At 42.1% G+C, this 14,100-nt stretch overlaps 1 protein-coding gene across 1 annotated transcript in view; it reads left to right on the top strand.

Annotated features, from left to right (window-relative positions):
- Positions 1 to 14,100, top strand: part of LOC147691767 (solute carrier family 22 member 6-A-like) — a 645,113-nt gene that overhangs the window by 167,022 nt on the left and 463,991 nt on the right. Inside the window, exon 2 of the mRNA XM_086936682.1 lies at positions 5,541 to 5,644. Coding sequence (XP_086792808.1) covers positions 5,541 to 5,644 — 104 coding nt within the window. The remainder of the gene's footprint in view (positions 1 to 5,540; positions 5,645 to 14,100) is intronic.

Genomic DNA, 14,100 nt, shown 5'->3' with positions numbered 1-14,100 from the left:
GAAATTCAGGAAACCTAGAATTGATTGTAAGTTTTTCAGCATTTTTGGAGGTTGGAGCAGCGCACATTTCTCTAGAAAGTTAGCTGCCAGGCTTTTGCCTTCACTTGAAAGTTTGTATCCTAAGAATAGGACGTTGAGGTCGGCAAGTCGTGATTTCTTAAAATTGAATTTGTACCCTTCAGAAGCAAGCCCAGGTATTATGGTGTTGACTCTTTTCAAGGTCACATCCAAATCATCTTCTGTAAGATAGATATCATTGACATAAGATAATGCCTCATCATCATACAGTTGTAGTAACTCTGTTATTCTGGCTGAAAATAACCCTGGACTATTCTTAAATCCTTGGGAGAGACGGCAAAATTGTCGCTGTGTCCCCATTATTGAGAAAGTGGTCAAATGCCTGCTTTCAGGTGCAATGCTTTGACAGAAAAACCCATTTGAAATATCTAATGTAATTTTATATTTTTTCCGCACAATGTTATTCATTAATGGTGCACTGTGCGCATTTTGTACTGCAAATGTTTGCAACAGGATTTTTAATGTCAGTAATCCAACACTAGACGATATGAATTGTCTGATTTGGAGACAGGAAATAAAGGATTGTTCATTGACGAGGTGCATGTTTCAATCACCCCTTGGTATTCAAGTTGATTTAAAATCTCCCTGACCTGTATTTTACTTCTTGCTTAACTGGATACTGCCTTTGGGCAGTAGGCTGATTTTTTTACCTTAATTTTATGGTGAGGAGAGTCCTAATCCCATCCTGCATGATTTTTATATAATGCTGGAGTTAGAGCTACTGCCCATTTCCTGGCATATGTGTATTTTTTATGAATTGGAATGTGATTTGAGAAGGCTGGCATAAATATCTCTTCGCCATGTGGCCACTCCCTGACAAATTCAGGTGGCCAGTCTTGTTCAGCTAGAAGAATGTCATAACCATTTGATAGCTTCTCCCAAAAGAGTGCCTTTATTTTTCTAGGTATGTCCCCCTCCATCCGGAGTGTTATCTCATATAACTTGTTGGGTACACTAACCCTGGTGTCTGCAGTTCCAACTTGAATGGATTAATTCAAGTCCACTGTCTCCAGATGATCCTTCAGGATCTTGTGAGCTATGGTTACTTCTGCTGCGCTGTCTAGCATTGTCTGGGCCCACTCCCCTTTCTTGAGGTGTGTCCTCAAGATCCTCGGCATGTCTGATCTTTACGCTTGCTAACTTTTTCTTGGTGAATTGAGTTTTCTTATTTTTTGGAACGTACTGTTCGTCTTTGGACTTCATGCGTTCTTCTTTTTGTTCTGATCGTCCTCTCGGATTTCTGCGAGGAAGTCTGAAAGGTACGAGAGGAACGTGTATCAGTATCTTGATGTCTGACTGGTTTTCTCAGATTATCCCTATTTCTAAGGTTATAGGTTTTTTCAGAGGATTCCCGTTGTGGAGACCTACACCCCCCTTTGGGGAGATCTTCCTCTCGACTGAGAACGTTTCTCTTTAGGAAGTGTCTGTTTGGTATTTTCCCACTTATTTTTAGGAGTAGTGAGATTATTTTTAATAAAAACTTTTTCAGGATTTTCTATTAGTTGGGGTTTTAATGGTTTTCCACCCAAACTATCTCTACCTAGTTCTTCATATGATTTTTCAATAATTCTTGCAAGCTCATATGGTTGGTCTGTTATATCTGTTTCTTTTAGTTTTTGGCGGATTGTCAAGGATGCTGCTTCACCTTTAATGTTGGCTAATAGTATAGCCGAGTCCTGTTTGGAATCTTTTAGTAATTTCATACCAAGATTTAAGGCAGGTTCTGCTCCGTATTCATTTTAAATCTGTCTCAGGACGTCTGGTATTACCGCAATAGACGGAACACCATGTGTTTTTGTGTAGATTGAAGCAAAGACTGTACCCAAAGTGTCACAGTCCTCCACCTGTGGTGCTATCTCCATTGGTAAACAGATTGTCAGAATTCTGTGTTTCTCATGAGGTGTACTATCAGGGAATACTGCCTTTATCTGAGTGATTTTTTGTGCTAGCCAAAAAGGAATTTGTTCCCTCTTTGCGGGCAATTTACCAATGACTGATTGTATAGTCTGTGGTGTGATTTTGTTTGTATTCCCCTGATGAGGGGTGCACTGTCGAATCCTTACAGTAGGTTGGACAGTTAAAGTCCGCATGACATATTGAACCAATTGTCTATGAATTTTAATTAACTGTTTTAGCTGTATTAACAGTTCTGGACCTGTCATTTTTTCAATGTCAGGATGTGGTGTATGGCTGGCTAGTACCGGCCATGTTGCTCCTGGTCTACCTAGTGGACCGAGCCTGGTTATGTTATTTTCATGTTGTAGGGTGCCTTTAAACCAGAGCTGATGTTCTTAGTAAGTTAATGGAATTTCAACATCCTCGTAAGGACCGTATTCCTCTGGAGGTTCCTCTACTTTGTAGTAGTGGAACTCGTGTGTCCCTCCATCTGCTGAAGGAAAGTGAATCCATGAATAGAATACTTCTGTCTGTTGAAATTCATGTTCCTCTATAACAAAGATTACTTTACCACCTCTCGATGATACTCCATTATTTATGAGTTTGTAAGTTATAGTTTTTTTTACATTTAGCGGGAGGATTATAACCTCCGGGTCATTCTCTAGCAGATTTCTGTCATCTAAAATTGCTTGTGCTGCTGCTGCAGTTCATACTCTTTCTCTGTCGTCGTCACTATCCTGCATTTTGTTGCAGAAAAGGTTTCAAGGAAACAAATTAGGTGCACAATATTTTAGAACACTGTATCCTCCAACGTTGATCAAACCAAAAACTAATACATAGGATTTTCGTCCTACTCAGTTTTGGTGGATATTTTCCTTTTACCCACTCCAGACGTCTATTGGAGTATTACGGGTAAAAAAGGGGTCTGTGTGAAAAGCATGACTGAGTTACTCTAGTATCTAGTGTTAAATTATTGCCTTACCAAATGTTGGCCGCCATGTAGTGTAGTTCCTAGATTCCCAATAGGCTCTGGGCATTGGAATAATATATACTATAGTTTAGACGTAGGACTGAGGTCGACTAGGTCTCTATCGCATATATTAGACTTAATTGTGAGTGCCGGCTAGCTCAGAGGTCACTAGAAACTTTCTCGAATTCACAAGAAGGGATTAGTTTCTGACAACCGCAAAAACATGACAACTTTGTTTCCCAAGAATAAGAAATCAATCTCTAGAGTCGCCGAAACAATACATAGCTATTTTACTCAGTCAATAGTGCATACTTCGTTTCACCAGAGGTGCTGAGAAAATAGTGATACGGGCGTTTTCAATAAAAAGTATTTATTGAACAGTCTTATTTCTCAAGCATTAGAAATGTAATGCTACAATCGTAATACTGGTTATAAAGTACAAGGCATATAATACGAATAGTATTATAAAATAGTACTGTAAGAGCATGATATGGTTTCTAAGCCTTAAAAAAGGCCTAAAACATATAAAATACATACAGTGATAAAAGAATGACTAAAAGTACTCAACGGGTGCTTCTAAAATACGCCTACCCCGGTGTACCTAACCTAAGTCTAGTACGAGGGAAGAAGTAAGTGAGGTGTATCTTAAGTTTAGTATTTCTTCTGCCAAGAATCTATCTAAGAATTCTCTACGGGTCTAATCAGCTCTGTACTTTGGTTTTAGAATGAAGGAGGTCTTGTATCTCTCTCTCAGGACTCGATCTCCCAGCAACCCGCAAGGGTAGCCTGGAAACACTGGAGCTGGATTTCTCGGCAGGAGAAAGACAGCGTCTCTCAGTGCGTCAGCTGGAGGGTCGGCTTCCACCGGCACTTGCTGCTGCAGGGCGCGTTGGGCAAATAGATAGTCAATCTGCTCCAAACCAGTGTTTGTCTGGGCAAATGTAGGCATATTTATACCTTGAAGGTGCAAAGTTTGATGTATGATTGGACATAATAACGTCCTCAAAGACTCAGTTCTTTGAAAACTCCATGATTTCCTTGGTAAATTATTTTTCAGGCAAGGGGAAGTCCCTAGCTGCTGAAGATGGGTTTTTCTAAGAAATCGTTGTGGATTCTCTGAATTTAGTGGAAGTAGCCATGTCGTATTTGGGCTGCATAGGCTCAGTCTAAATATGGGTATGATTTATATGCCTATATAAGGATCGGGTAAATTATACCTATATATGTACATGAATCGGGAAAATTACACTGGAGTCCTAGATTCGTACATAACAATACATATGCCCCTTGATTTTACTAAGATCAAGAGGTCTTGGCTAATATCATACCTAAAAAAGACATATTTATTGTCTGTGATTGTTGATGAGCCACAGTGGGTTAACCATATGATGGCATTAAGATTCATACACTGCTTCATTTACCCATGATATTTTATTAAATCAACATTAATATTGAAGATGGAAAAAACACCACAAAACTAGCAGAGGGGTGTTATTAAATAGTCCAAAGGGGCCAGTTATATTTAGCCTATGTATTATGGAGCATCTTCCCTCTGCTCCTTTGTCCTGTTATATGCCTTTGCCTGGTGAATAGTGGCAGAAGTAAAGGGAAAGAATATAACATTAGAACCTGAAGGCACAATATGTTTAGTGATGTTTGCTCTTACTATGAAAGTTTTTGGTATATGCAGGGCTGCCTGGCAGGGATATTGGCCTGATGCCGGCCCAGACCTTCTGCCTTTACAAGGGGGGTTTCAAAGGATAAACATTTCTTTGGGGCAAGGCTGTATTTCACCACAGGCGCCTGAGCAGGGCTGGTCCCTTGACGTTCCCTGTCAGCTCTCTCTGTGAGAGAGCTCTCTATTTGGTGGGTGTGTAACTGGCTGAAGGAGAGACTAGCTGTCTAGAGGTCTAGACTTTCTATCCTTAACCTGGGGTTGCCCATAGATGGACAGTTTATTAGAACGTGACTGTGTCAATCACAGCTGCCCTGAGCTGGGATAATGCCTTGAAGTTCCCTGGTTGCATCCATTTGTAAATAAGTGCTTCTGGTATCTACACAGACCTTTGTTGGCTATCTGAGCATGCCCTGAGAGGGTGTACATATAAATCTAATGACGCACAACAATGTTCTGTCATAAAGAATTCTTCAACAAAGAATGTGCACTTTTTAGCATGCCTAGTGTTTGAATTTGAAGTAAAAGAAGCTATGATATACTATGACTACCAACAACCTGTGATCTGTCTTATGTATTGTTTGTGATTGGGAACTGAAGAGGTGTTCTCCACTGGGTAACATGTGCACTATATCTTTACTATCTGTTAAAATTCGTGGGATATCCTCTCGACTTACAACTGCCCCAATTCACTTTAACAATGCTGTATTGTATGAGCAGTGAATTATTTTATATGATGAGAGAAAAATTCTGCAACAATGCACATTATTTTAGATTGCCTGTTTTCATGAACACAGAAACCTCTTAGTCAATGGGTATACACTGATGCAACTAATACTTTACTGGGAGGGCTATAATAAAAGTTACTCTGCATCTCTTAGATGTGATTCACACCCTCATCATGTTCTCTGTTCCTTACAGTGGGATCTGGTATGTGATTGGCGGACTATGCGGCAGGTGGCCCAGTCCATCTACATGGCAGGGGTGCTGGTTGGAGCAATTGTATTTGGGAGTCTCTCTGACAGGTGAGCTTCTGGAAATAAATGTGCCTCTGACAGCCATAGCAACGGGAGGGGGGCTGGCTGTTAGCAAAATTGGGAGATCTTTGTACCTTTGGAGGGCTGGTAGGGCTGAGAGGAAGTGTCCATCATATGGCAGCTGTACGCACAAATGCTATTAAGCCTTACAAATTGAAACCCAGTGACTTTGAGCATTTGATGTGTGACAGCCTCCCTCTTCATACTGAGGCAATTTCACAGGGTAGCTGTTTAGAAGTAGAATAAAATGCTTGTGGAGGCCACTGCATCTCAATCCTCTCTTATTGAATTGCAATTTGCTCTGTGTATTGTGTACTGAAAGTTGGTTGGTTTCCTGTCAAGATCCTGTTATCAACCAACTTTTATGGTTACAAATAATCCCCATATTGCACCCAAACATTATTTTCCATACGGTAGAGGTTTGCAGAAAACCTCAATATGTTTATTGCTTTATATAATTCAAAGTGTATTCATTTCTCTAAGTGATTTGAATGAGGAGTGCCCCAAATTGACACTAATTATTTCAAGACCAATTGCGATCATGCACAGGTGTGAAATAAACCAATTAGACCTGTTTTGCATACCCCTAAGAAATGTGTTTATGCATTGGCAGGGCGTAATTACTCCATATTTACCAGGTGATGTATCTAGGGCAGAGGTCTTCAAACTTTTGGGTGCCGAGACCCCCCTGTCAACATTTTCAGTCGTAAGGACCCCTCCTTACAAACATTTCTAAACCTGTAGGCAGTGCTTCTGGAATTACGAGGCAGGTGAGGACCAAATTACACGAAAAGCTTGACTTAATTGTGTGGGAGGAAAATGTAAATAATGTTATGTGATGCCACGTTATTTTGGGATAGAATTGCTTCATTATTTTGACATTTTTTGCACACAATAACACAGAGGAAAGATTTCACCCCATCAGTACCAGTTTATAACCAAAATACAGCAATTAACATCAGAAAGATGTCTAGTCAACCTTCCACTCCGCAGTAATGCGCGCTGCCACATTAAAAGCTCACCTCGCTCTGGCCGAGAGCAGCAGGGGTCCCTTAAAATCCCGGCAGTCTTGTGCAGGGTTAAGCAATTTTCCCATGCCGCTTTCATCTCACCCCCTCCCTTCCATCCCTCTCTCCTCTACCAACCCTGTATCCCTCTCTCATATTGCCGGCATTTTCTTTCACCCCTTTTTACATCTTCTGAACCCTACCCATTCAACTTCTCACTTCACCCTTAATCACCTCTTGCCATTCTGTCTTTTCACTGCCCTCATCTCCAACAGTTTCTCGCATTTATCTCATGGCCTCTCTGGTCCTGTCACCTCCTGTGCCCATCTGCACTTCTCATTCACCTCAAGTCTCTCCATTCAAATTGTTGTCTATTTGTATCTTGCACCTCTCAAGTCCCCCTATTCATCTTTCACATCTCTACTTTGTTCTTTCACACCTTCTTGAACAAATGTCCCTCTCCCCTGTTACCTCAGCACCAGTGCTTAATTAGAGCAGGTGGTTTCCGGTGCTCCGCACTGGCACCTAATTGTGCACACTGGCACTATGACCATCTGCTACATGGTGGCTCTGTCTGAGTAATTTAGAGATGAGCAGAACAGCTGTTTATTAATTCAATATACATTAAAAACAATAAACTCCTGACATCCATGCCATTCTTATAGCTTTGGGGGCTTGAAATAGTCACACTTGTACAGTGTTATGGTTGGTAGTTGCATACGTATTGTCATTGGCCGCACAGGCAAGGCAATGGGTGGGTGGTTAAAGTTGCAGTGGCACCAACAATGCACCTCATCTCTGTGTAGCACCTTTCTGACAAACATTTTTTTTATAGTGCTACGCATAGTTTACTCACACTCAGTTCTGTGATCTGCATAGTACATATTCTTTGTAGCAGGCACATTAACCCTCTGCGGATGAGAAGAGTGCCCATGTGAGTGCACGGTGAGCGATGCAACAGTATGAGAGTAGGGAAAGAGGAGTGACTGCAGGATGAGTGAGGTGGCCATATGAATTTGGGTGTGGATATAAGTGCAGAGTGGCATGAATGAATGCATGGTTAATGATGGGCTTGTTTGAGCCAGTTGCAAATTGAGCAGTGAGGGAGCAGGTGAATGAGGTGTCACATGAGTGCAGGATGAGTGCAGATGAGTAGTGTGAATGCAGGCTGAGGTACAGGGTGAACAACGCAAGTGCATTGTGATTGCAGAGTGATCACTGTGAGTGCAGGGTGAGAGGGTGAATGATGTGAGTGCATGGTGGTCAGTGTGAGTGCATTGTGATCGCTGTGAGTGCATGGTGAACGTGAAGGTGAAGTGCGAGACTGAGAAGTGAGTTCTCTGAATGCAGGGTGCATTTCAAGACACTTGAAGTAACTCAACATATTATTGACAGCAACGTATGGTTTAAGATATAAGTTAAACTATTGCTATTATGACATTAATCAGGAATCGAGGTTGGAGGAAATAAATAATATGCTGATCTTGCAACACACTTCCAGTCCTATGGTTAGGGTTGCCTGATCATTATTTTGATCTCCCAGACGGTACAAAAATAAGCAGTCACCTAAAGCTGTATATTTCAGCACTCATCTGTGCATACTGCGAACAGCAAATCTAAATAGAAAGCACTTTTAATTGTGTTCTAGGGCTGCCTCAATTATCCATGACTGATAATTAAAGGGAACAAAGACAGAAAAGTCACATTACGAATTTATTTATTTATGAGTTTTTATATAGCGCGGACTTTACCCGAAGGTGTCAGAGCGCTTCATAATAGGAACAGTAATGCTACATGAGGAGAAAATGGTAAGTGAACAAATTACAAAAGCAAACGTTAAGTTACATGAGGCAAAGTGACAATAGTGAGCAACCAAAATACAAGAGGTAGCAAACGGTACATTACAGGAGGAAAAAGTGATATGTGTGCAGGTTTCAAAAGCGTATAAAGAACAAGTAGAAATATAATACTGCAATAAATGGCAGACACTCCAGCACAAGAACAGACGTTATGTAGGCAATGGTGGCACTTGTGCAAGTATCTAAAGCAAACGAAATGTGAGAGGAAGCAAACAGTGTGTTCCAAGAGAAATGGCTGGTATTTTTTTCTTCTGGCAACCCTACTTTATATTTCTTTTCATGAAATGCATTCTCACACTATTGCAGTAAATGTAAAATACAAATGTGAGGAAAAGGCTGAGTTGGGGCCCAGGGGGTACTGGAACTATAAAAAAAAAACTAAGCCTCAGTAACCAGTTTTCAAAAGGTATTTAAATATGCAAATGGTCTTTAACGACTTGTGAAAAACTCAGGGGTGCTGGGCTGTGCTGGAGATGAGACGGCAGACACAGCCCAGCGCAGCTCACAGCAGCTCGAGCTGAGACACACTACGGGGAGGAGGGGGGCTGAATCACTGTTGTCAGAAGTGTGATCGGGAATGCGCGACCCCCTTTCTATCACTCCACGGCCCCCCTGGGTGTCGCATCCCACACATTGAAGACCCCTGATCTAGGGTAATGCGTTACTTTTGGGGACCCTGCGTCAAAATGTACCTGCGTCTGAACCGGCTGCATCCTGTATGTATTAATATACACAAAGTAGGCCTTCTGTCATAATTTCCACTGTAAAAATTATGCATTGATATATACGAGATTTTTCTAAAATGACACAACGACGGCAAGGGTGGTGCAGAGGCCCAAAAGCATCAAAAATCCTGTGCCTCGAAAACCCACACAGAGGAAATGATGCCTTGGCTTTTGTATATAAAACGATAAGCCAGACAGAACAGTGTGGCAATCACAACTACCCCATGGAGGTGTTGATTTTGCAGCTGGGAGTCGCAAGGAGACGATTACCACCCACTCACCGCCACAAAGGCAGCGCAGGAGAAGGGAGCACGTTTATCGTCAGCGAACTTACCTCATTGATCTCAGGGAGGATGAGGTCCTCAGGCTTAGGAAGGAGTCCATCGTCCAACTGCTACACCAGATAATGCCAAGGCTCCAGCTACCAATGACCAGGGCTACCAACATCTCTCCGTAGGTCAAGCTCATGGCTGTCCCCTACATGTTGGCATCTGGGTCATTCCAGATTACAAGAGCCAGAGTGGCAGACATCTCCCAGCCATCTTTCTTGGCTTTCCTACCCTCTGTCCTAGACACCATCATCCACCTAACACCACAGTAAATGTAAAAATGTAACTGGAGTAGAGTTTACCAGTGCCACCGCCCAGCCTGCGTTAAATTTTGAAGCTTTGCACCATCTCCGTGCATAGCGGAGTCATCCTCAATGCATACCAACCACCACATGAGAGAACAGCCAAAAGACAGAAGCAGCAGCACACCAATCTAAGCTGTTGCTATACATGCATGCATGCACTCACCCATCTTCTGCTCTAGTCCAATTTTTGTAACCTAAGCCTGCTCTTCTTGCCATGGGATCTACTGCTTCTGTCTGCTCGAGCAAGGGTGGACTCCATCTTCTGGAGAGCAGGCAAAAGTGATGCCACTCTGCAGTCAGTAGAGTGCATGTCGGATTGTTGTGGCCAATGGCGAGAGATTCAACAAGAGCCGAACAGCAAGCAACACCGACAGGAATGAGAAACTGCTGGAATACACCCAGTAGGTAAAGATTAGGGCTGTCATGTTGTCCTGACCTAGCACATCTTCTTAAAGTGCTCATGCCTGGGCTTCATTCTTTCTCACTTTATTGGCCCATCTGTCTGAGCTTCCAACCAGAGCAACTGGATGTACTCTGCCAAGTTATTTCTGTTGAGACTGAGAGCTGAGAGGAAACCGGCTCTGCCCTGCTACAGTGCAGCTCGGGAGGTGTCCTTAATCTTGGCTTTCTTCCACAGGCTGCAGAAACCCAGACCACCCAGTATTCTCCACCCTGACAACAGTAGCAGTCAGACAACTGCTATCAGGGAGGACAGCAAGCTGGGCGCCTTTCAGTGGAGACCGGTCTTTGAGTCTTTGCCAATGAGTCACAAGTCCAACACCGCTGCTTAAATAAACCTTGCAGTACCTATACCCCTCTATATGGAGCTTTCCCACTTGGACTGGTGAGTATCTAGTCTACTAGATTGTTACTCTGAATCATGCCTATGATTACCCATAGACGGACGTGGGTTCACAGTCACTTATTGGAGGCACGTACCACATGTCTCCCACAACCATTTTTCACTTGGTGTTTACTCGTTGTTTATCTCTTTGGGTTTGACAGTTGGCAGTATCTTTGCGCTTTTGGTGCTGTTTGATCTTTTACACTAAGGCCCACTGGTGATAGCGGTTTTCTTTCCTTTTTCTTTACTTGACTCACCCGGTACTCTTTCTACTTAGAAATTAAGCACTCTATTCCTATCCTGCTTTCTACACTTCCCCCATAGTTTGTTTATTTAGTCTTTGTTTATAACTTGAGCCAAGTAACCTAGCTCAAAACAGAATTTTTTATTTTCATTATTCATCCACTGTCGATACCAAGACTCCCTGATCACCCTGTGTTTTTAGCACCCTGAGGAAGTTGCGATCTCACCTGTGGGTCATCACGGAAATACACGTCGGCAGACACTGTGGAGATAAACCAAGATAGAACCGCTGTATATTACGTCTGCTGCATCAACAAACCACTAAGTGATTCAAAAGTGCTACTGTTTAGGACACTTATTTCATCAAGTATTACCTTTATTGAATAGCAAAATCTAGCATAATCATTGTTTGCTACAGGCATTCTCTAAAGATACTGAGACTGATCAACTCCTATATAAGCGGGCATCAAATTTTAAGGTTTCTGTCCGTACACTATAGTGGGCTGGTCTTCCCAGATCTCTATGTATCTTTTGTTGTTTTTAGAATGTGTTAACTGTATGTTGTATGATTGCGATGTGTGTGGAAGTTGGTGATCATTGATGTTGATATTCTTTGTCTTCCTTCCTTATATTGTGTTGTCTTGATGTATTCAGAAATAGTCTTTGATGTGATCATATAGCATTTAAGTTTCTATTAGTTGATACCAACAATAAAAATGCAAATGTATCTTTTCCGTTGTTTCATTGTTTGATACAAGTGTTCACTGTACGACTTTTCTCAAATGGATGGGTATTTACCTTATCTATGTATAAAGTTAGCGCAGTGTTTCTTGGCTCATTTGTGAATCATATTGAGCGCTGTTTTGATGGTGAGTGATTCCGCCCACTAAAGTAGTTTGCAGACAGGATAGTCTATATATACTTCAGTGTAACATTTTCCCCTGATTTACCTACCTGCTTATCCTTACCTCGGGGGCCCTCTCTCTTTTTGTATTGAAAGATAGCAGACAGACAACTGCTATCACAGAGGACAGCAAACCGGGCGCATTCCAGCAGAGACCTGTCTTTGAGTTTTTGACAATGAGTCACAAGTGTGACACTGCTGCATAAATAAATAAAATCAATGTAACTCACTCCATTCGCTCATCTACGGGGCACTCATGAGGCAGTTTATTTCAAGGAATTAGGAGGGGCAAGGCAAGGCAAGGCACCATAGACGTATGCTTTGTTTTCTTTTTTATAAGATACTTCACTCGTGGAACTCTGCAGAATTTGACAGGGTTTCTGAATAAAGTGCGTAATTCTGGAGAGTGAAACTCTGCAAACTCCACCCACCCCTACACAGTACCTCAACTTGCCCAACACACGACAACTGCAGCTGGAGCTCAAGCAAGGCTTCTATACCATCGCCGATTTCCGACATGTACTTAGTGCCATGGACTGCACACATATGCAGCTGGTACCCCCTGCAGCTACATCCCATCTCTACAGGAACAGGAAGCAAGCATACTTGATTAATGTTCAAGCCATTCTGGACCATGTGGCATGTTCACCAACGTGAAGGCCAAGTACCCTGGGAGTGTGCATAATGCAGACATCTTCAGGCACTCCATCATCAATGAGCGATTCCAGAATGACACACATTGGAATGGCATTCTGGTTGGTAAGTACATCTGAAGTACATGTCAGATCTAATAAAAGTAAATAATCAATGTACCAATGGACAGATATGTGAGTGCTACCTGACACAGTGCAAGTGTAGTAGGGGTGATTCTCATACTTGCACCATTCATCAGGGCACAAGTGCAATGCACACCTGCAAGTCACACATGTCAAGATGTGCTAAGCCACTGCGTATGTCTAGCAATAGTGGGAATAACCTGAGGAATGCACCACTTGAACATATGACATATTGCAATACTGTGCGTAAGGAAGGGCCTCCATGGCTGTAGTCTGTGTGTCCAAATGTAACATACACCACATGTAATCACCACATTACTCTTCTGAAAGCAATGTAACCATTTAAAGGCTTCGTTGCACTAGGTAGTGGAACAACTACAACATGAGTGGTTCCAGAGTGTCACATGTATTTGTTCATGTGAAACAGGTTCATACTGGTACAGCCTACTCACGGATGACAGCAAACCCCAATTTGTAATCAACATAGTCTAACTTACTGTGGTAGTGAACCTACAGAACACTTATCACACTAAGCCACAGCCCAAATGTGTTTGGCCCATTGTGGCACTACCAAATGTAGCAGGCCTTACACATGTTTCAATCTGACACAGAGAACGAGAATGGACATTTGAAATTAATTGTACCAATCTTCATGCAACCAATTGCTTACAATAGTAGTTGAAATGTGTAAGAGTCATTCAGTACACATAACAGACATGTACTTGAAAGTGGCTTGGTCAATCACCATGAGCATTAAGTGAACTTTTCTCCCTTTGTCTTTTCATCTGACCAAGGATATGAGGACATGGGTTGCAGTCATGGGTCATGACTCCATCTGCACATCCTCAGGCAGAGACGCAGCTCACCACGGCAAGTTCGTAAGTAAGTCAAGTCCCCAACTGACGCACTGACCAGACGCTGCCATCCTCCTCGCAGAAAATCCAGCTCCAGTGTTTGTGACTCCGCTTGCGGGGTGTTAGAGATCGAGACTCTGGAAAGAGATTCCAGCCTCTCTCATTCTAAGGTACGGAGTGGACTAGAACCAAGAGGGACTCTTGGTAACTAAAGCTAAACTAGACTATAACTAAACAGTACCTACTTCTTCCCTCATACTACACTTAGGTTAGGTACAATGGGGTAGGCTTATTTTAGAAGCACCAGATGAGTATTTTAGCCTGTGTTATTTATTTATGTATTTTTATGAATATATGTCATAGCTACAAACCATGCTACTACAGTATTGTTTTATCTTACTGCAAACCCTGTACGTATTGTACTTTGCATTCTGTCTTATGATTGTAGCAGTTCATATCTCTTGCATGAGAAATAAGACTGTTCAATAAACCTTTTTTTATTGAAAATGCCTGTCTATCTATTTCTGTGCAACTCTCTAGAAACGAAGCATGCACGATTGACAAAGTGAAATGGTTATCTATTGTTTCCATGATTCTG

This window comes from Lissotriton vulgaris, chromosome 9 (genome assembly GCF_964263255.1).
Source record: "Lissotriton vulgaris chromosome 9, aLisVul1.2, whole genome shotgun sequence".
In the NCBI taxonomy this organism is placed as follows: domain Eukaryota; kingdom Metazoa; phylum Chordata; class Amphibia; order Caudata; family Salamandridae; genus Lissotriton; species Lissotriton vulgaris.
This window is presented reverse-complemented; position numbering and strand designations above follow the sequence as displayed.